General features: G+C 45.9%; 1 protein-coding gene across 1 annotated transcript in view; it reads left to right on the forward strand.

Annotated features, from left to right (window-relative positions):
• Positions 1-21,674, forward strand: part of LOC144141289 (putative phospholipase B-like 2) — an 89,547-nt gene that overhangs the window by 45,489 nt on the left and 22,384 nt on the right. Inside the window, exons 8-10 of the mRNA XM_077672866.1 lie at positions 3,720-3,815; positions 16,390-16,461; positions 17,586-17,738. Coding sequence (XP_077528992.1) covers positions 3,720-3,815; positions 16,390-16,461; positions 17,586-17,738 — 321 coding nt within the window. The remainder of the gene's footprint in view (positions 1-3,719; positions 3,816-16,389; positions 16,462-17,585; positions 17,739-21,674) is intronic.

Genomic DNA, 21,674 nt, shown 5'->3' on the forward strand with positions numbered 1-21,674 from the left:
AACTGTGGTAAAGTATTGGCAAGTGCCACTCGGAAAAAACTACGCAAAACAGGGAGAACATAAAACGATTTAAAATTTCTCTTAAGTATGTATGCCTTAGCCAAACCCTCCCAGCTTTACTCTTCGAAAAAGAGAATCGGGGCTTGTGCGTTCCCATATTGAATTCCAAATAAAAACAGCAAAAATACGATGCAACTTATTCACATGAACACGGGAACAGTGAATAGCTTGCATCACGAACAAGATTTTCGCCAGAAAGAACAAGTTGAAGACTGTGGCCCTTGCGAAGACGGACAAAGCACTACCCCCCACTTTGTGGCTTTCTCCCACAGGACGTGGGCTTCGCCTTGCCAGTACTGATTGCTGTACAGATAACTATCCATCGGTGCGGCCAGTTACCGGCCAGGCGTGGTGGTCCAGTTTACGCGCTCAAATACAGTCGGTGTTGATTCCTAGTTTCCGGGCCAAAAACGGGCACAATTCTGCCAATTGACTGAGCTTTTGGTGGCGTGACAAAATGGTTCTAGAAAAATACGAAAGAACAACGGGGAAGCAGGGCACCCTTGCCTCGCTGATGACAACACTGGAATGAACTCAGCCCCACTTTCGATATTTATCGGTTACGTGAAACAATCATGATACGACGCCACCTTAACGCCATTTAAACTGCCATCTGCTACATTTATCATTGGGCTCGGTCAGTACATGGAAGGGAAAGCCACACATGCACACGATACTCTTAAGAAAATTTTGGGAGTTATCTTTGGGCTGCACTGTTGCCAAGGAGCTTCCATTGATAGGCAGCAAATAAGTACTCAACAACATAAAATAAGAAAAACAGTGAATTAACCCATAATTCATTCCTAAGCACTGAAAAATCAATCCAGTGTTTCTTTGTGGGTCCTATTATATTAGTTGTTTTGATTGTTCATTGTAGTTTCACAGTTCATTTGTTCATGTAACATTTGCTTGTATAGTTCCTATTTTTTATGTGTCTTGAACGTTTCTCTGGCCGAGTGGCATGGGTTGCAACACTAGGGCTTTCTTCTCTTTTTTGACCTTTTTCTTCATCTTTGCTTTCTGAGATTTCTGTAACTTTTTTACTTTATTGTTTCTGTCATACATATGGTTTTTGTGTTGCCTCGTCTTAAATTAGGTGCTATTTTTGTTTTGTATGGTGTACAGCACCAAGATCCTCGGGTTGTTCTTTGGGCACCGAAAATAAAGGTTGATTGATTAATTGATTGATTGATTGATTGATTGATTGATTGATTGATTGATTGATTGATTGATTGATTGATTGATTGATTGATTGATTCATTCATTCATTCATTCATTCATTCATTCATTCATTCCTACATTCATTCATTCAATCATTCATTCATTGATTGATTGGTTGATTGATTGGTTTTAGAGGCGCTCCCTTTGTTTCAGGACGTCAGTTGTCACCAACCGACTTGCCTGTATTATTCTACTCATTTGCCCTACCCTTCACTAACCTAATGGATTAGCTCCCCTCCCCCCTCCCCGGTTTTAAAGTAGCCATGAAGACAAAACACGACTTTGGTCCATTCGAAAAATTGCCTCATTAGAATCATACTGACACCCCTTTTAACTAAACCTTCGCTCAACTAAGCCTAATTAGGAAAAACGGCAATGGCCTTGCGACTCACTAGGTCATTTAATGCAACAGAACTTATGATGTCATACCAGACACCTCTGTGATTGAGGGAGGCCAGCAAAACAATTGTAAGTTATGCAGGGCCTATAATCTTCATTCACAAGATATTTTTGCTTAAAAGTATATCATAGGCTCATTTTATAGAAGTATTAATGGCGCAGTAAGCATGGGAGCTACGAAAGTACGAGTGAACATTGAAGTACCAGAGCGTGCTGTTGTTGGTACTGTGTACACTTGGCTTGTCATCGCTGCACAGCAGTATGCGCATTCGGGTTGTCTAACACGACACAGGAAGATTCGCGTAAGCGACATTGTCTTACGTGACCCTGTTTGTCGAGTATACCCCATGTTTGACAACCCGGGTACTTTCTACCGCAATAAGAACAAGCCAGACGCAAACACGGTCAAAAACAAAACAAAGGCGGGCAAATGTCAGCCATGGTATGGTAGCGTTATCTAGGAGGACTGATGGTAAACAAGGCTCTATAGTTTGCTGGATGCCTAGTGTCGCGTTCGCGTTCACTTTAAGGCCTCCTTTCTTGGCGTAATCGCAGACGACCTCACGAAACACAGTGTTTGGTGGGAGAATCAAACTTTTAACAGAATTGATTAATTTCTTAGTGAACAAAATATTCTTCGCTGCCAGAGAAGCGCTGAGGGCAATATAAACACAGATCTTTCGAATAAAAAAAATTGTATTTTGTCTTCATGGCTCATTTAAACTTCCATCACTTCCCCCATTCCTGCCCTTGTGCACCTGCTTACCCCCCCCCCCTTCTGGTATAAATTCTAATTCGGCATTGTACTCTTCCAACGTCCCACTCTCTTCCTTACTTTTCTTCCACCACCACTCCAGCCGCCTCTTCGTGGCGTCTATGGCCCTGACGTTGAGGCTCCCCTCACATCGAATCCCAAAGCCTCCGTCGACGACGGTCCCCCCTTGGTCCCGCCGCGGTCGTATCTGTGTGCAGTCTGTGAAAATATGCTCTACCGTCTCCCAATCCCTGCCGCAGCATACACAAGTTTCCTCCTGCTGCCTATAGTTAGCCGTGTATGCCTGTGTTCTCAGACACCCCGCATGTGCTTCAACAAGGAATGCGCTGCCTGGCGTATTGCCATAGAACCTTCCTTCCTGATGTCTAGTTTTTCTGTTTTATAGGTCTCCAGGGTCTTTTTGTCTCTTCAATTCTCTGTACCCAATTAGTCGTCTCTGCTGCTTTTACCTGCTTTTCAACTGTTGTGCATACCCCACCTTCCCCTACCGAGTTTCCGTACCGCTTGGTCAGCTGTCTGGTACTCCGTCTCCACCACGTGTCCATGCTCGTCATATACAGCTACTTAAACACTCACGCGGCCCATTTTTCCTCCATGTCAGGCAGTCTCCCCTGAAATTTTTTTATGGGTTTGGTGGACTTCTATTGACTACTTTCTGCATCAGCGCCAGGCTGATATAAAAACTAGACCAGAGAGGGTGCCCCAGCCACTCTGGGGAATCACTGTTCCGCACTTGGCAGCTTTCACGTACAGTGGAACTGGTTTAATTTTTTCTAAATTGATTTTTACTGTAACATGTTCTCGTTAGTAATTCTACGCATTACTTCTGTAAATAAGGGTAGTGGGTATACCTTAAGCGTGACAAAGTACCGAAATTATTAACCTAGTAGGACAGAATAAGGAGGATTAGAGTCGGAGAACAATGTTGAATTTAAATGCACTAGTGAATGCTTTCAGATCTGCTCTTTTTAGTCACCCTCGGCACAGACGTCACACAGTTTACACTTTCCCTGAGCGCCGAAGTACCAACAAATCCTGTCAGCAAATAAAAACGTATTTATCTTGTTCCTAAACACTGCCCTGTATAAGACATGAGAAGTTCGGTGATTACTTTCAGTGAGCTGCATCATACGTGAATAAGATGTATCACGAAACCTTAGCCAGGTGGCAGTCATATTACAGGGATATTTATTTTTTAGCATAAAAGTAAGTGTAGTGAGCTTAATCACGGTCATTCTAACTTGTTGCCACGGTGTGTTTTCAGCGGCAACAGCCAGTGGACCGTGGTTGACTACAATTTGTTCAAGCCACGAATGAAGAGACTGCCTACAAATTTTGTGTGGTATCACGAAGAGCTGCCGTAAGTACACGTTTAGACCTAAGTATATATTACGTTGTGTCTCGCAAGATCATTCATCGTGTCGCAATGACCTTGAGCCACCAGAGCGTGCGCAAGCGGGGCAGGTGTGACTTCAAGCCACGAGATCTGCTGCGGAGAGGCTTCGCGCTGCACTCGCTCTGGGATCCGCCTCTGTGGTACCGCGCTACCAGGCCAGTGTTTAACGGCTGCTTTCCATGGTTGGCAAGCCGCTGCCGAAGCAGAAGTGTCACAGGCGTGACGTAGATTTCGTGACACACTGTGTGCACAGTTTTTGCGAAACCAACCAAACAGATCTTTCGCTCGCGAGCTAGGTTACAAGTGTTTTTGCTGCTCCATGGAAATGCGTCTGAGCCGAATACGCTTGCCCTTTTGAACAAATATCATCATGCGTGTTCTTTCATGATGCTACGTCCTTTCAGTGGACTTAATATTGCCACGGGACAGACGGACAATGCCCCATGGCGCCATATCCTTGCGTCGAACACGACGAGGAAGAATGCGTAAATGGATCGTTCATATAGTGTAAATAGTGTAAAAATAGTGTAAATATATCTTAAAATAGTGTAAATAGATCGACGTCGGCCACCCTCACCCGTTATTTTTTTCAAGAGCTTAGTTAAACCCTCATCCTTTCTTTTTCCGGAGCTCAGTTAAAATCCACTGGTCAATGGCGATACGTGCTGGAGACAATCATAGGCAAAAATTCGATGTTGGTTTGCTCGGCATAGCTGCGTTGCCGGTCTTGATTACTGTGTCTTCCAGGGGTGTTGCGAGAGTAGGTGGAGGATGGGAGGGTGTTTTGGTGCCAGAACACCCCCTGAACTTGTGCATACCAAAAAATTTATTTATTTATTTATTTAATACATACTGCGGACCCTAAGGGGTCCGAGCAGGAAGGGCACGTCACGCATACCATGAAAGTAATGCCGTAGATCATACGAAATTGACACTTTCTTTTACCCGCTACAATACACTTCGTTATGTAACAACAACGCGCTTCATTCTTACACCACAATACACTTCGCTATGCGTTGCAACAACACACTGGTTCCACAACACTGCATTACACTTTGTTCTACAACACAAGTAGTAACTTACGCCAAACAAAACAATACACTTCATTCTACATACGTTACAATAAATGAGGATCGCATAACTTGTTACAGTCCGGCACTGTTCGCGGAAAAACAGAATACATAAAGGCATCGGTTCTCGCAAGAAAATGGGGTTAGCAAATGGGGATGATGATCTCGTGTGTTTCTTGTTGATAGAAAAGATAAGTAAGGCGATGGATCGATGGCGAGTTTACCATTAAGTAATAATTGAAGGAAATCCAGCCGTTGTTCGCGTCTGCGGGATTCAAGGGTCTGAATCTCGTTTGCAGACATCAGCGCGGAAGGTGAATCCCATGGTAAGTATCTTGAATATATAAACCGAAAAGCTTTCCTTTGAACCCCCTCAAGTTTGTTAATGTTAAGCTTAGTGTAATGGTCCCATTCAATGCTGGCGTATTCCAGTTTCGGTCGTATAAAAGAATAATAACTAAGAAGCTTTTCATTGGCAGGACAGGTACGCAGTTTATGTCTTAGAAAACCAAGTTTCCGGAAGGCAGCTGAACATATGATGTCTACATGCAAGTTCCAAGACAAATTTCTTGTTATAGTTAGGCCCAAGTATTTGTAGCGTGTAACCTCTCTCAGAGTTGGAGACCCAAGGTGGTACATACTATTTAGTGGAACTTTCTTACGTGTCAAACGCATGCAGACACTCTTTTCTGCATTAAGGATCATTCCCCACTCATTGCACCACTGATGAATATTATGAAGGTTTGAATTAAATTCATTTTGATCATCTAAAGAGTTAATATCCTGGAACAAAACACAATCGTCTGCAAATAATCTAATTTCTACAGAAGAGGTCATGACATTTACAATATCATTTATGTATAAAAGAAAAAGCAATGGCTCCAGGACGCTTTCTTTGGGTACACCTGATGTGACCTGAAGAGACTGCGAACGGTGGTCATTAATAGCAGCAAACTGTTCACGCTTATTTAGATAGTCCGCAATCCAGTGTACAAGAATTTCGGGAAGGCCAATACCCTTAAGTTTCAAGATCAATTTGTCATGTGGAACCCTGTCGAATGCCTTACTGAAATCCAAAAATATTATCTCAGTTTGCCTATCGATATCGAGGTTAAGTGCAAATCAGTGAATTATTGTAACCAGTTGTGCCACTGTCGAATATCCCTTTCTAAAGCAGTGCTAAAAATCAGTCAGGATTGAATGTTGTGTCAAGAAATATCCAATTTGTGTAGCACTTATGTGTTCTATTAATTTCTAGCAAGGTGAAGTGAGGGGTATGGTCGATAATTTTGAGGCGACAAACAATCACCTTTCTTGAATACAGGACTTACGCGTGCGGCTTTCCAGTCACATGGCAGCTTTGATGACAACAATGAAACACGGAATATTTCATGCAGGAATTTAACGGCATGTTCGGCATATCTTCTTAGGAACACATTTGGGAGATTATCAGGTCCACACGACTTTTGGGAATTAAGATTCAAAACCATCGAAAAAACACCGGAATAAGACACTTCGCATAGGTCGTACACTTTACCGTTCGGAACATAAACACTAGAGCCAGAAAACACACTTTGAATATACGCATTAAAATGATCAGCAATCTTTTTTTTTTGGTCAGTTACAATCACGCTATCAATTGCCATTTCGGTCAGAGGATTCTTTCTCTCACCAATGTAGTTCCACAATTTAGTCGGGTCAGTTTTTATGAAGCTGGGCAGTCCTAAAATAGCGATCTCTGGATGAGCGTATATCCCGTGCAAGGCTGTCTTTGAGGACTGAGAGGGTACGAGACTGCACATGCTTCTGTCTTAATCGTTTTATCTTTCGTTTTAAGTGAATTATATCTCGGGTTATCCAAGGAGTTGTTTTGCGCACCTTTTTGTGTTTATTCGGTATCAAACGATTGATACAATGATGACAGATTTCTTTAAATTGATTCCACATTGTCTCGCCATCGCCCTCCTCAAAGACAGCAAAACACGACTCCTTGTATTATATTACAGATACGTCATCTGCTCGCGAGTAATCTTTACAGGTACGCACTGAAGATTTTTAGTACTTAAAAAATTGTTAAGCGGAAGAGAAACAACAACCGACTTATGATCGGACAGGCCCTGTTCTATTCAAACAGTGTGCAGCTCGAGTTCACGGCTTATAAATACTAAATCCAGAATCGAACTAGAGGATCCATACACACGAATTGGTTCCCTCACAACTTGCATCAGGTTATGGGTTAGCATGATGTTAAACACAATCTCAGTCTGTTTTTTGTATAATGGTCCTGTCGTATAACGTTCCTGGTCAACAGAAGGTAGGTTAAAATCACCTGCTAACAAAACATTGTTGTTGCAAAATTGAGACATATGTTCAGCTAACTTTTTCATGGATTCAAACATAGCCTCTGGGGGTCTGTAAAGTACGTACAAGATGAAAGTGTGGCTCCAACAAGACAGTCTAACGCATACACATTCTAAGTCGTCAATGTAACCAATTAATGAGGCCTGCAGTGTTTCTTTCACAAAGATGGCTATTCCACCTTCCCTTGTAGTTCTGTCTTTCCTAAAGACCTTACACGAGGGTGGAAATACATCATCACCAGCTATTTCGGGGAGCAACCATGTCTCACACACAACTATTACATGTGAATCGTATTGAAGTAAGGCAATTTCCATTAGTTCAGTTTTGTTACTGACGCTTCGAGCATTTATGTTAACCAAGCGAAGGCATTTTTGTTTAACGCCCTGTTGACCGGTAAGGAAAAGGTTACTTTTCTTTGAATTATTTTTTGAAGAAAGTGCGAGTTGTTTTCTTACGTTTGATTCAGTGATTAGGCATACCGTCGGGTCATCGGGCCGGTTTTGCTTCCGTCGTTTTTTTTTACCGGAATTCTTTCGCCTTTATCACTGTCCCAGACGTATACGCTTGGTTATCGATATACAGCCTTTCAAATGCCAAGTTTACTTTCTCATTGTTATCTCGGTTAGCTTTTCTTCTAACATCTCGTATCTCGTATGACATTGTTCGGGCGTCCAGCACAGTCTCTGTATCTTTTATTTTAACATGACAGTGTTTTATTCCCGGATACACCAAGATTTATTTCGGTGACGTCATATCCGTCACAGAACTGACGCCACTACAAAGAAGTAAGCGGCCTGTAAAGGATGCACCCCTGCACAAAGGGTATTCTTGCGGGGAAGCAACCCATAGTACTAAACAGTACGTATAGTTCGGGTTGCTCGTTTTTAGGTTTTATATTTTAACACGAAAGTGTTTTGTCCCGGTGCACACCAAGATCTCGCTGACGTCATATCCGTCACGAAAATGACGCCAGCACACCTTTGCCGAAGCGACCCGCCAGCAGGACGTCGCTCACCAAGCACACCCACAAGACAGCCACCGACCCGCATATCATGTTCAGTAGCAGATTTCGCTGCACAATTCACATTCGCGTTTCACCGATTCCTATGACAGAGGTATCAACCACAGTTTTTTATTATTTTCCCAGTGGCGTATAACCCCCCGCAAATATATTTTTGGCTACGCCACTGGTGTCTTTGATCGGGGCAATGCGGACTGAGTGGTTTCAAGCACTCAAATGACAAAGTATACTGGCGGGAGTTGGGGGGTAACATAACTCCTACGGTAAAAAATCGCAGATTTTCCTGGTGGGAGAGAAGCCGATGGCGTGAGCACAATCACGCTCCTGCAAAACTGGTGAAATGCACTTAGTGCAGTCGTAGCCAGGGCTGTTATTGCTACGCTATGATCGTTTTCGAAGTGCAATAGCCACGGAGCGTGCGTCATGTTCCTGTAGGCACCTACTGTGCGTTGTGACTACCTTGTTTTCTCGCTTTCTCCAACCTTGGAGCAGCGCGCCAAATCAGGCCAGAGTCCGAGCGTGGTAACGTGCGTTTCTTTTATTATTACTATTGGGCCATTTTGCCACAGGGGATCAGAAAAACGAAGATACTAAGTTTAAGACAAGATTTAGGTACGACACGGGAAGAAAGAGAAAAAAATGCGCGCCACTCCAATCCACCATGTGAAGGTCGTTTGAAAGCGCAGCTGTAAAAGACATCCACAACAATTACCCATGCGACATCACTTGAATTCACAGACGTGGCTCAACAAAAAGTGAAACCAGAGACAATAAAAGCACTGAACCACAGCCTGTATTATATCCAGGAGATATTCTTTGCTAAGGTTAAATCAATGTTTGATTCATGAACGCTGGTTGGTTGAGTTGTATTAGCGAAGCACATTATGGAAGCGCTTTTTTTAAATTATAAAGGAAGCTCGAACCAAGTATTAGACGATCTCACTTCTCCTTCGTGTCTGCCACCGCCGACGAAGGCGACGAAAGCGGCTGCAGAGGCGGGAGAGAAGTGAGATGCAATGCGTTGGTTTGAGCTTCCTTGAATTTTTATGTACTCTTAGAGCACGCGCAAGGCGCGCGCACGGCCGTTGCAATTGCCGTGCGCGGAACGCACAGCGGCGCGAGAGGTCGCGTGATGCTATCACATGGCATTCAGCTATGACACATGGGGTACACAGATGTTCTCGGTGAGTGCACAATCTGTCTCCCGCGTTCCCGCATGGGCTCGTAGCTGAATCAGTAAGACAACGGGCTTTTGCTCCCTTTCTCCATTCGTTCGAGGTTCGATTCCCGGCAGTGTGAGTACCTTCTTTTATTGGATTGCGGGAGTTTGCTCTTGATACCAACGGTCGCGACAGAACCGTTGGGTGAAGAGATAAAAAGCTTCGCTTAAAATGGCATCTCTCGGTTGACTTTCGAGAGGAAGATTGATTGATTGAGTTGATTATGAGAATTAATGTAAGGTCACTTCAGAGGCGATCAGGCCGGCCGAAGTAAACGACTCCGTATTAAATTCGACAACCTGGGGATTTTTAACGTGCTCCTAAATATCGAACGCAAGGGCGTTTTTACTTTTCACCTCGATGAGAAAAGCGGCCGCCACGGCTGAAAAACAAATCCGCGTCCTTGTGCTCAGCAGCACAACGCCTTAGCCTTTGAGCCACCGCGATGGGAACAACAGGAAGCTATACAGTCCAGTTTCGCAAATGAAGTACAACAGCATCTTATAAAGCGGTCTCTACGTCCACCGATGAATATCAGGAGGGCGGCCTAAGCGATGTCCTGTGGCCACCATGTGTCGAGCTAGGGCTGGTTGAAGCCCTGAGACGTCTCTAGGAAGTAATCTGATGCCACCTCTGAAACAGGGCAGGGCAGTATGGGCGGGTCGAAGACGTGACTATAGGGCTAGAAGTCAATATTCTCAATGTAGCTCACTTTTTCAACGTCGAAGCTATTCTTGGTCAAGGCTTTCATGGACCGAAATGTGGTACCGCTCTCGAAGCGATGTGGAGAGGCTATAGCCTAGCGAGGAAGACAGAAAGCGCCAAAGAACACATGCAGAGAGTTCAAATTTTACTTGAACGAGACGCTCATAGAAACAATTAGCCTTTATATGCAACACAATCTAAGTTTACAAAATGACGCTGACCTGCCCACACACGTAGTGCCTGAAGAGGCTAGTCTTGAAAATACTACTTCTGACTTGACTCACTACTTTTGCACATGTGGGACGCCAAACACAGAATGCAGAAGCGGCTCCGCACGCAGCGGCATAACCGCTCCTTGCTCAGAAGGCTCGCTAGACTCACCAAGGAAATCGAAAAGCACGCTCCCAAGATGCTCGCAAGACTCCCAAATCATGGCACACCATCCGCTGCCTATTAAACCTAGACGGAAGACGCGTTACTCAGCGTAATAACCTACTGAGTATTCTACACAAGCATCAAGGACATAAAACCGCATTACTGCAAAAGCTGCGGGATCTTTACATTCAGACTGCCCCCTCAGAACCAGCTAGGCCGTATGCCAGTAAACCCAACCTCGAGCTGGACAGATCCATCACAAAAGCAGAAGTGTATGAAGCCATCTCTCACCTCAACACGCGATCTGCAACAGGCCCTTGCGGTATTACCAATCGTGTAATCACAAACCTTGGTGACTCGTTCATACAGGCTCTTACCGCCTACATGAACGAGGAGTGGACACTGGAAACCTTCCCCCCGCGTGGAAAAGCGCCCTGATTAAGCTCATTCCCAGACCTGGAAAGGTTCTAAAGTTAGAAAACTTGAGGCCTATTTGACTGGCCTCTTGCCTCGGGAAGCTGATGCAGCACGTGGTTTTGACCCGTCTTAACCGCCACATGGACACACATCAGCTTTTGCCGCACACCATGGTTGGTTACCGGTCTTCCCTATCAACGCAAGACGTGATGTTACAACTTAAACATCAAATATTCGACAACCCGGGCGTGTCCCCACATGATTCTTGAGTCATAATGGGGCTTGATTTGAACAAAGCATTTGACTGTGTGGCCCACAGGGCCATCCTTCATAATCTCGGTGACTTAAATTTGGGCAACAAGGCGTACAACTACACCGCCAATTGTCTGTCCCGAAGGACCGCCCGAATAATGGTACGGGACCTCAAATCTGACCTTATAAGTCTGGGTAGCCGTTGCACCCCACAGGGGTCGGTCTTATCACCATTTTTATTTAATGTGGCCATGATTAAGTTACCTGCCCTACTACAACAAATCCCTGACGCGCGTCACAGCCTCTACGCTGATGATATAACAATCTGGACCACAGGATGCAGGGACGGAGACATTAAAGAAAGGCTACAAGAGCCTACCATGATTGTTGAAAAATACGTCTCCTCAGGCGGATTCGCGTGTTCGCCTCAGAAGTCAGAGATCCTCTCTCTTCAGACCCACCACAGCCGGTCGGAGGCTGAGAAATGATCCGGACCCACAGGTTCAGCTACAGGGAAGATGCATGCCTCCAATAAAGTGTATACGTATTCTCGGTCTGCGCATACAGGAAACGGGGACCGGTATGGTCACAATACAGGTCCTGCAAAACACTGCTACTCAAATTATCAGGCTAATTGCAAGAATAGCCAACAGACAACATGGGCTCAAAGAGGGCAAAATCCTACGTCTTGTGTGCATGCTTTTATTATAAGCAGAATTGCCTACGTCACTCCGTACCTCGAGCTCACTCGGACAGAGAAAGAAAACGTTGAGCGTATCATACCAAAGCCATCAAGTTGGCAGTGGGCATCCCAATCTCGGCCTCTAACGAACGACTGATGAATATGGGCATACACAACACCCTAGACGCACTCATCAAAGCCCAGCGCACAGCACAGTACATCGGACTAGCCGGAAGCGCCACCGAAATAGCCATCTTAGATCTTCTCCGCATCTCCTACGCAGACCAACACAGAACAAAAATTTTGCTTGGGGACCAGTTACGCGCGCATTTCAGTGTGGCCCCTTTACCAAAAAATATGCATTCGGAGCATCAGCAAGAGAGACCGCAGGCCCGAGCCACTGCATTTCACAAGCAGTACCACTCCAACTTAGAGGTCTGCTACGTTGACGCGGCGGACTACCCCAGACAACGAGCGGCAGTAACTGCTTTAGCAAACCAGCAGGGCAATACGGTCGCATCATGCTCCGTCACAGAGGCTAATTCCGAAATTGGGGAAGATGTAGCCATCGCTCTGGCCGTTCGAGGCACGTCTGCCACGACCATTATCCTCCAAGACCACACTACGAAATTATGCACGAGGAAGAATATGTAAAGCTGCAGCCAAGATAATTCAAAGCAAACCAATCCTGCCCTCACAACATATCCGTTTGATATGGACACCAGCACACTCGTATCTACACGGAAACAAGATGGCACACGAAGCGGCCCGAGGATTCAGCTACTAGGCCGACTTCGAAGACACCGTGCCGTCATTGACGGGGGGAGGGACAGGCTGGCTACATATCAAGAAATTACCCAGCAATATAGATTGCGCCGATGCACACTTCCAGCCGCTCATCGTACACTTAGCAGAAGCAATCGGTTGCATAGAGCAGGATACAATGGAACACATTATCACACCCCGCCCTGTGCCACCGCAAGTTTCCAGAAACATACACAGATAAGTGCAAGTGGTGCGGCGCCGCAGTCGCCACGCTCCAACACATAGTTTGGGCGTGTCCCAGTAAACCGGAGACACCCACACCAGGTGTACGCATTACGAGGCACGAGCAATGGGAGGCTTCGCTGCTTAGCTCCCTACCCAAACAGCAGTCGTCCAGCTGGCGGAAGACGCCGCCAGGATCCATCGGTTCCTGACCACCGTCTGAAGGGACGGGTACACTGCCCCTCCCAAGCAGTGACTCCGTCGTAACAGAGACAAATATAATAAAGTTTTTTTTCATCGTCATCATCAACAACACAATCTGGTGGCAATGTTTATATTGCAAATACTGTTTAGCAAAAATAAATCACAAGCATATTTGAGGCAATACATCAACACAAAAGCGATATTTGCATTAATCTTTGTCATAAGAATTCTTCGACGCTTGATTTTTGCTACAGCAAATTAGAAAATGCGAAGTTAAAAACAAAAAGCGCTCGCGGCTCCCCCTCGTGCTGATGACGCAAGCATGGCCGGACTCGACGATCCTCCCCACGCGCTTCCGGGAGGAGGAGAGTCGAGTCCGGCCGTGACGCAAGTTCAAAAGTAACAAAACGTTCCAGGAGATGGCGCGAGCAGTGGAACGCGGCAAAAATGAATTGGAGCGAACGGGAATCGATCTTCTGGCTCTGAGAGGTTCTATGAAGCTTAGCTGTGCTAGCAGGGAACGCCAGGCAGCTTCGCTGTCAACATTAGCGTTAGCGACGTTAAGTCAGTGAAGCTGGGCTAATCTCTTTAACGCTACTTCGAAAGCACACGTCGACGCTAAATGGGTGATGTCAGCACCAGGCCGAATATGGCTGCAACATGCATTGGCTTCTTCCTCTACACGCTGGAGTTTCATGTCGGCGGTGCAATCGGGCACCCCTTATTCTTGGTTCGAGCTTAAAAAAAAATCAAGGGTGAAGATCACCATGGCTTGCACAACTTTAAAGGAGCCATGAAGAGAAAATGCAAGTTGGTTTTATTCGAAAGATTTCGTGTTTTATAGTGCCCCCAGCGCTTGTCCGGATACAAACGATGCTTTATTCACTGAGAAATTAAACAATTTAGGTTAAAATTTTGATTTTCCCGCTAAATCGTTTGTCTTCGGGGTCTGCAATGACATTACAGGAACCGACCGCTCTGCAGCCTAGAGTACCTTCATTCACGCATCCGCCGTACAGGGTAGAGACGCGTATACGCTGGCGCCGCCATTTTGGGTTGCTCGCTCGCCGCCGAAGCAAGTCGTGTCAAAAACGCGCTAAAATTATCGCCGCAACGCGGTTTACTGAAGAAGTTTGAATCATATTGCCTGTTTCGCGTTGCTAGGTCGCGTGGGAAACGAAAAGAATAACGCGTTGAGCCCGTTGGCCCAATTGCGGCGGCACGGGAGCGTTCAAAGGTTGTCTCCACCCTGTACAGCGGTGTTGGTTTGTTCCCGCGTTTCTTTACGTTACCCGAACCTAGATGGCGCCACCATACCGTGGCAAGCGTTTGGTTTGTTTTTGCCCGCATTTAAACTTGGCTTGTTTTTGTTCTGGGAGAAAATATTCGTTCCCTGAAACAGTGCTCGCTCGACAAATGGGTTCACGTAAGACACCGTTGCTTGCGTCAATTGGCCAGTGTCGTCTGAGACAACCCCAAGCCCCGTAGTGCTGTGCAGCTAAACCAAGCATGCTGTGCGCAGTACGAACAGCAGAACGCATCAGTACTTCTATGTTTACATGTGCTTTCGTAACTTCCACTGTTTGTCCCATCATTCTTATTGCTTTGTAAAGAATGTGCCCTAAATTTAAGCGCAAATCCCTCTTTCGTCTAGTTTGTAAGCTCTACCTAATTTGCGTCTGCTTCTGCCAGCCTCCGCCAATCGCAGAGCTTAGCACATGTGACATCACAGGTTCTGTTGCGGGAAATGAGCTGGTGGGTCGCATGACCATTCCCGTTTTTCCTAATTATGTAGCTTATTTGAGCGATGTTTACGTTAAAAGTGGTGTCAGTATGATTCTAACGAGACAATCTTTTGAATGAACCAAACTTGTGTTTTCTCTTCATGGCTCCTTTAACCTTGCTTAGACCAACAGCGACCAGCATCATGTAATCACAGTATGCGCAGTGGGTTTGGGGAACAAATAAAACGCCCTAATTCGGTTGGATTAACTGCGCGTCTGCCTATACATAGAGCACTTGTTCCACGACAGCCGTCGGTGATTGGGTAAATATTCCGCGTAAGTTACGCGCGGCCAATATGAACGATTATCGGGTGAAACGTGTCCCGCGCAACGTTACTACCTTCGGAGTTCTTTACAGGCCGACAACGAAAACGATTTTTCCCCTACAGAACGAAAAAATACAGCGCGAAAACGACGACTAGAAGTCCAGAGAAAACACAGATGAGCGGTGTGGGTGTTTTTTAAGACCGCATGATCTACAAAAAGAGCAGATTAACCTGGTTTTTAAAGCGAAAGCTTTCGTAGTGGTACCAATCACATCCTGTCAAAGCACCAATTGCTCTTTCGAGAGACCAGATGATCGACCGAGAACCTCTGATAAGATCTCCAGACACTCGGCGCGTTCGTGAAACCAGGCTCCCATTGTGTCAAAACGGTTACTTGGAAACCGCGAAAAGGGAGCGATTCTAGATAAGACAACACGAGCATCGCTCAAGCGCGTGAATCATGGATGCCTTTAGATCGTTCGCAGATGTGTTCACTTAGTGCGGGAGAGAGAGAGAGAGATAACTGACTTTATTGTCGTCCCTTTTAAGAAAAAGTCACCGTGCAGAAAAGTCCGCTATCTTCGTCCCATCAGACGGCGGTCAGGAACCAGTGGTCCTAAGCCGCGTCCTCTGCCAGTTGGATGACAGCAGCTGGTATCTCGGGAAGAGAGGTGAGCAGTGCGGCCTCCCACTGCTCACTACTTCTTATGCATATTACTTTTCCAAAGGTCCGTGGTCTATTGGGGCATTGTCAGACCATATGTTGTAGTGTCGCTGCTGCAATGTTGCACCACTTGCATCTATCCGTGTACCTATCCGGATAGCTGCGGTGACACAAGGCGGGGTGAGGGAACGTATTTGCTTGCAACATGCGCCAAGCAACTGTTTGCCATGTTTAGCGCAGTGTGGGCAGCCGGAAATTTCAGTCGGCTGAGCCTATAGTGTTGAGTAATCTCTCGGTAAGTTGCCAGTCTCAAAATCGTCCCTAGGGTCGTTCTTTGTTTGCTATTTGGGTCTTTCAAGGTTTGGAGATCGGGAAGACGCACTTTTTAAGCGAACGTTGGATGCGCTTTTATCGAAGGTTCTGACGCAGTGGACATGTTAGAAAGCATTCGTGCTTCTCACAATTTTCTTTAGGAAGTGATGGCAATTTTCTTCCCTCGTAACTGTTTCAATACTTTATTCTCGTTTCAGAGGCTACTCTGTGTCCGCTGACATCACGACAATCGTCGAAAAGCAGGGCTACTGGGCAACCTACAACATTCCGTAAGTCGGCTCCCGCTCACCTGTCGTGTGATACACCTGTCACATGCTAAACCTAATGTCATTCAAAACGAAATACATTATATGTATATGGCGTTCGGCTAGGACATCCTGGTCGACATGGCGAAGAAAATGTGATTTGGTAAAGATAGCACTGACGATTATCATGGCTTTCCTACTTGCGCAGCTAACCTCTAATATTTCGAAGACCAAACAACTCACACTCCTTTAAAAAATAAAAAAATTACCAATACTCTTAGTGACATTAATAGATACAAAATGCAGAGACAAGTAAGCGAAAAATGTTATTCGGGTAACAGCAACATGGCGGAGCTTTGCGAAGTTGTTGGTTCCCTCCTTTTGATTGTAAAACTCAGGGTTAATGCTTAATGGTTATTTCTACTGACGCAGTGCTCTTAGGTTTATTATTAAACTTTTTTGTTTATTGACCTGCTACAGCTGTTGATGCTACTCGTTTGCTTATGAAGCCAATACGAATGTGTTCCCTGAACTCATTCACTCGCCAAACGCCATTCGCGTCGACTGTCATTCAGAATTCACTTGCAAAACCAAAGTAATGACATTGGCAGCTAATGCCATTCGCTGGGAAAGCTAATAAATATGCCGACCGGCAGGGTTATTACCTTGCCTTGATCACTTCAGGCCTGATCTCGTCCATGACGAAAAAGCCGACGCAGAGTTGATAAGAGGCGGTGTGCTTTTCGGCAAGAACTCCGAAAAAAAGAAACTGAAAGCTACCTTCATCAATAAAATAAAATCGATGCGTACAGCAAGTGATTACTTAAGGCCAGAAACTTGATGCCTTATTTACACCACCGAAGAAGATCTTAGGTTAGCCAAAGAGCCGAAGAACGAAGAATGATTTTCATCCTCTAAGTTCACATTTCTGTTAAGTTGACACGCATTTGTGCGGGCTGGTATTCAGGAAACATGGGCTATTTTCCTTCGTATCTACGAAAAATTTGATTACACCAATAATCTGCAGGTGATGAGCACTGCGATTTGAAAGTGCCATACTCCCTGAGAAAAAAAAATACTCTGTAGGGAATCGACCACGCTACTTTTGGAGGGAAAACAAGGCTTCTAAAAAAGTGCGGCACGCGCAGGTTCTTCCCGGCTATCTTCAACGCCAGTGGGATGGACGAGTTGGTGACCAGGTACGGCGCCTGGTTCAGCTACGAAAAATGCCCCCGAGCCCTCATGTTCAAAAGGGGCTACAAGGAACCCAACAACATGCAGCAAGTCCTCGCCCTGATCAGGTGGGCCATTAAGACAAGCTAAAATTTAGTTCGAAAAGAGTCAACGTAGTTCGAAAAGAGTCTAAAAGAGTCACCGAGATAACGAGTGTGCCAACATTTTTACAAGGGTAAGAAATACTGCAGTTGTTGAGGACAACAGGGGAAGTAGTGCCGAATCCCCAGCCGCTTTCCAGGCGTGTCTTAATGACGTCACAAAATTCTGGCTTTTGCCGTTGACAGTCGGTCACATACGTCACCACCAGGAAACATGACGCCGCAGTCGTTGAGTGGGACCATAGAGTTTCGTACATATATCATCATCATCATCATCAGCAGCAGCAGCAGCAGCAGCAGCCTTTTTACGCCCACTGCAGGGCAACCTCCAATTATCCCGATCGTGTGGTAACGCGACCAATTTATCTCCGCAAACTTTTTGATCTCATCTTCCCATCTAACTTTTTGCCGCCCCCTACCGCCCCCTGCCACGTTTGCCTTCTCTAGGGATTCCCTCTGTTCCCCTTAATGACCAACGGCTATCGTGCCTCCGCATTACATCCCCTACCCGCGCCCATTTCTTCTTCCTAATCTCTACTAATATGTCCTTAACATGCGTTCGTTCCCTGGCTTACTCCGCTACCTGCTTGTCTGTTAACGTTACACCCATCATCTTTCGTTTCATTGCTGGCTGGCTGAGTCCTTGCCAATTTAAGTTGAACCCTTTTACTGAGACTCCAAGTTTCTGCCCTGTAGATGATTACCTGTAAGACGCAGCTGTCATACACTTTCTTTTTCAGGGACAACGGTAGGCTGCCATTTATTAGCCGAGAATGTCTGCCGAATGCACTCCGCCCCATTCTTATCCTTCGAACTATCTCTGCCTCATGTTGGGATACGGGGTCACAACTTCCCCTAAGTAGATATATTCGCTTACCAGTCCCATTCCCTCGCTACCTGTCTGAAACCTCTGTGCTGTCCACGGGTTATTGATCATTATTTAGTTTTCTTCTTATTAATTTTCATGCCCATGGTTCCACTGTGCTTGTCCAGTGATATAAGCATGCTTTGCAATTCGTCCCCCGAGCTACTCAGCAAGGCAACGTCGTCAGCAAATCTGAGGTTACAGAGCTGCTCTCCATTGACCTTCACGTCCACCTCTTCTTCGTCCAATGTAGTGAATACCTCTTGAAGATATGCTTTGAATAACATTGCAGATTCTCTCCTTGCCTGATGCAATTCCTTATAGCTATTTTACTGCTCTCCTTATGGGGACGATGGTAGGTGTCGGCCAATTGTAGATATCCTCTAGTATTCTTACGTAATGCTCGTCTGCACCCTGATTCCGCAATGCCTGAATTACTGCTGAGGTTTCGACAGACTCAAATGCTTTCTAGAAATTTATGAAGCTATATATGAGTGTTGAGTATACTCCGCGCACTTCTGTAACAACTGATTGATCGTGTGAATATGGTTCATTGTTGAATAGCCTTTACGGAACCCTGCTTGTTCGTTCAGTTGACTGAAATATAAGGTGGGAGAAATTCTGTTTGCGAACCTTGGTAAGTACCTTGCAGACGAGTAACGGTAGGCTGATCGGCGTGTAACTTTTCAAGTCCTTCATGTTACCTGTCTTATGCGTCAAGATAATAGGATGATATTCGCGTTATTACAAGATTCCGGTACACGTGCGGTCACTAGGCATTGCGTATACATGTTTGCCAGTTTTTCTAGTGCAATTTGCCCGCCATCCTTCAACAGGTCTGCTGTTATCTGATCCTCACCAGGCGCTTTGCCCCCTTTCATTCCTTTCACAGCCTTCTTTGCTTCTTCTGTCGTTAATAGTGGGATGTCTATCGCCTCTAAACTACTTCCCCCTTTGATATAATCCTGGATGTCATGACTACTGTACAGATCTCTGTAGAACTTCTCTGCCACTGTAACAATTTTAACCCTATTTGTGATGGCATTTCCTTGCTTGTCTTTAAGTGCATACATCTAATTTCCCCCCCTCCCCACCTAGACGCCTTCACACGGCTTTCAAAATGTCTCCATTTTTTACAGCATGTTCGATCGTCTCCATATTACACTTTCGTATGTTAGCTGTCTTACGCTTGTTGAGTAAATTCGAAAGCTCGGCTGGTTCTATTCTGTCAGCTTGGGTGGCGATTGTCATCCTTTGCCGTTTTCTTATTAAATCTTTCGTCTTCTGATAAAGTTTACCAATATCCTGTCTTCCCATCGTACCTCCGAGTTCTACTGCACACTCCGTCATTATGCGCGTAAGATTGTCTCTGGCTTCCTGTGTCGTAAACTCTACTTCCTCGGTAAGAGCTGAGTATCGGTTGTGCAGCGCGATCGTGAATTATCGACTTTCCGTCTTACTGTTAGCTCATTGATCGACTTCTTTCGTACTAGCTTTTTACGGTGCCTCCTCAAATCTAGCCTGATTCGAGACCTTACCATACGGTGGTCACGACACCTCAGCCTTCCGAGCACCTCGACAGTCTGCACGACGCCAGAGTTATTCATAGTACGAAATCAATTTCATTTTTATGCTCCCCATTTGGGCCCTCCCATAACCACTTCGAGATCTCCCGTTTGCAGAAGGTATTTATGATTCGTCGATTATTCCCTTATTCAAAGTCGATATTTCTACAACCCAGACCATACTTCCAAACTGCCTTGTCTCCAGCCTGCTCCTTGCCTACTTTAGCATTGAAGTCTCCCATGAATACGGTATACTGTGTTTTACTTTGGCCATTGCCGATTCCACATCTTTATAGAAGCGTTCAACTAGCTGGTCTTCGTGGCTGGATGTAGGCCCGTAGCCCTGTACCACCTTGAAGTTGTACGTCTTATTAAGCCTAATTACAAGACCTGCTGCCCTTTCGTTAACGCTATAGTATTCGTCTATGTTCCCAGCTTTGCTTTTATTGACTAGAAATCTCACTCACAGTTCTCTTCTGTCCACTAGACCACGCTAACATAAGACGTGTCCATTTTTCAGCACCGTAACGGCTTCACCTGCCCTCCTAACCTCACTAAGCTCTATGACATCCCATTTAATACCCTCTAATTCCTCGCACAACACCTCTAGATTTGCTTCGCTAGATAAACTTCTCGCGTGAAACGTTGCAAGTTGCCAGGTTCAGATTCCAATAGCGTCCTTTCTGGCTCCAGGGATTCCTAGCACCCTCTGCTGTGTCACAGGTCTGACCGCCGCCTTGGTCAGTTGCTTCGCAGCCTCTGGAGTCTGAGGGCCATGGGTTAATTGGCGTCCCAGGCAGCACAGGACTGTTCGGCCTAAAACAGGCCGGTGTACTTTGGCCGGTGATTTTCTGTCCGGCCGTTTTCCGGCAGCCATGTTCGGCCCATGTCCAAATGTGGGCCTTTTGGCCGTATACGGCCGTACTCCCATGGCTGTCCAACGGCCAGTGTCCGTCGGTCAGTCGACCGGCTTACGGTCATGCGGCCAGGTTCCAGCCGTAGGGCTCCGGCCATTCTAAAGCCACCCGTGTACGGCCGAAGAACGGCAGCCGGAGGACAGCCGAGATGCAGTCGTCGGACTCCAGCCGGACTACAGCTACGGGAAATACGGCCGTGCTACGGGCATTGGAGAGAGAGAGAAGAAACTTTAAGAGTCGTTCGTTGCGAACTCCACACTGGACGGAGGTGGTTCCCTGTTCACGGGAATCCATATGCTGCTCTCGCCGCCTGGCCCCTGGTGACCAGTAGTAGCTGATCCTCCAGGGCGGGGCTGGTCAGCAAGATCCTCCATCTCTCGTTAAAGGGTAGAGTGGGGTTGGTGGGGCGAGACTCGGGTAAGGGGGGCGGGTGCTCCGGGCTAAACCTACACTCTCCTATCATGTGCTGGAGAGTGCCTAGTTTTTTACAGATTGGGCAAGCTTCTTCGAATTGGTTTGGGAACATGCGGTTGAGTAGACGGGGGTGCGGGAAGGA

Source organism: Haemaphysalis longicornis, unplaced genomic scaffold, assembly GCF_048455015.1.
Source record: "Haemaphysalis longicornis isolate Haplotype H1 unplaced genomic scaffold, Haemaphysalis longicornis Haplotype H1 scaffold_6, whole genome shotgun sequence".
Lineage (NCBI taxonomy): Eukaryota > Metazoa > Arthropoda > Arachnida > Ixodida > Ixodidae > Haemaphysalis > Haemaphysalis longicornis.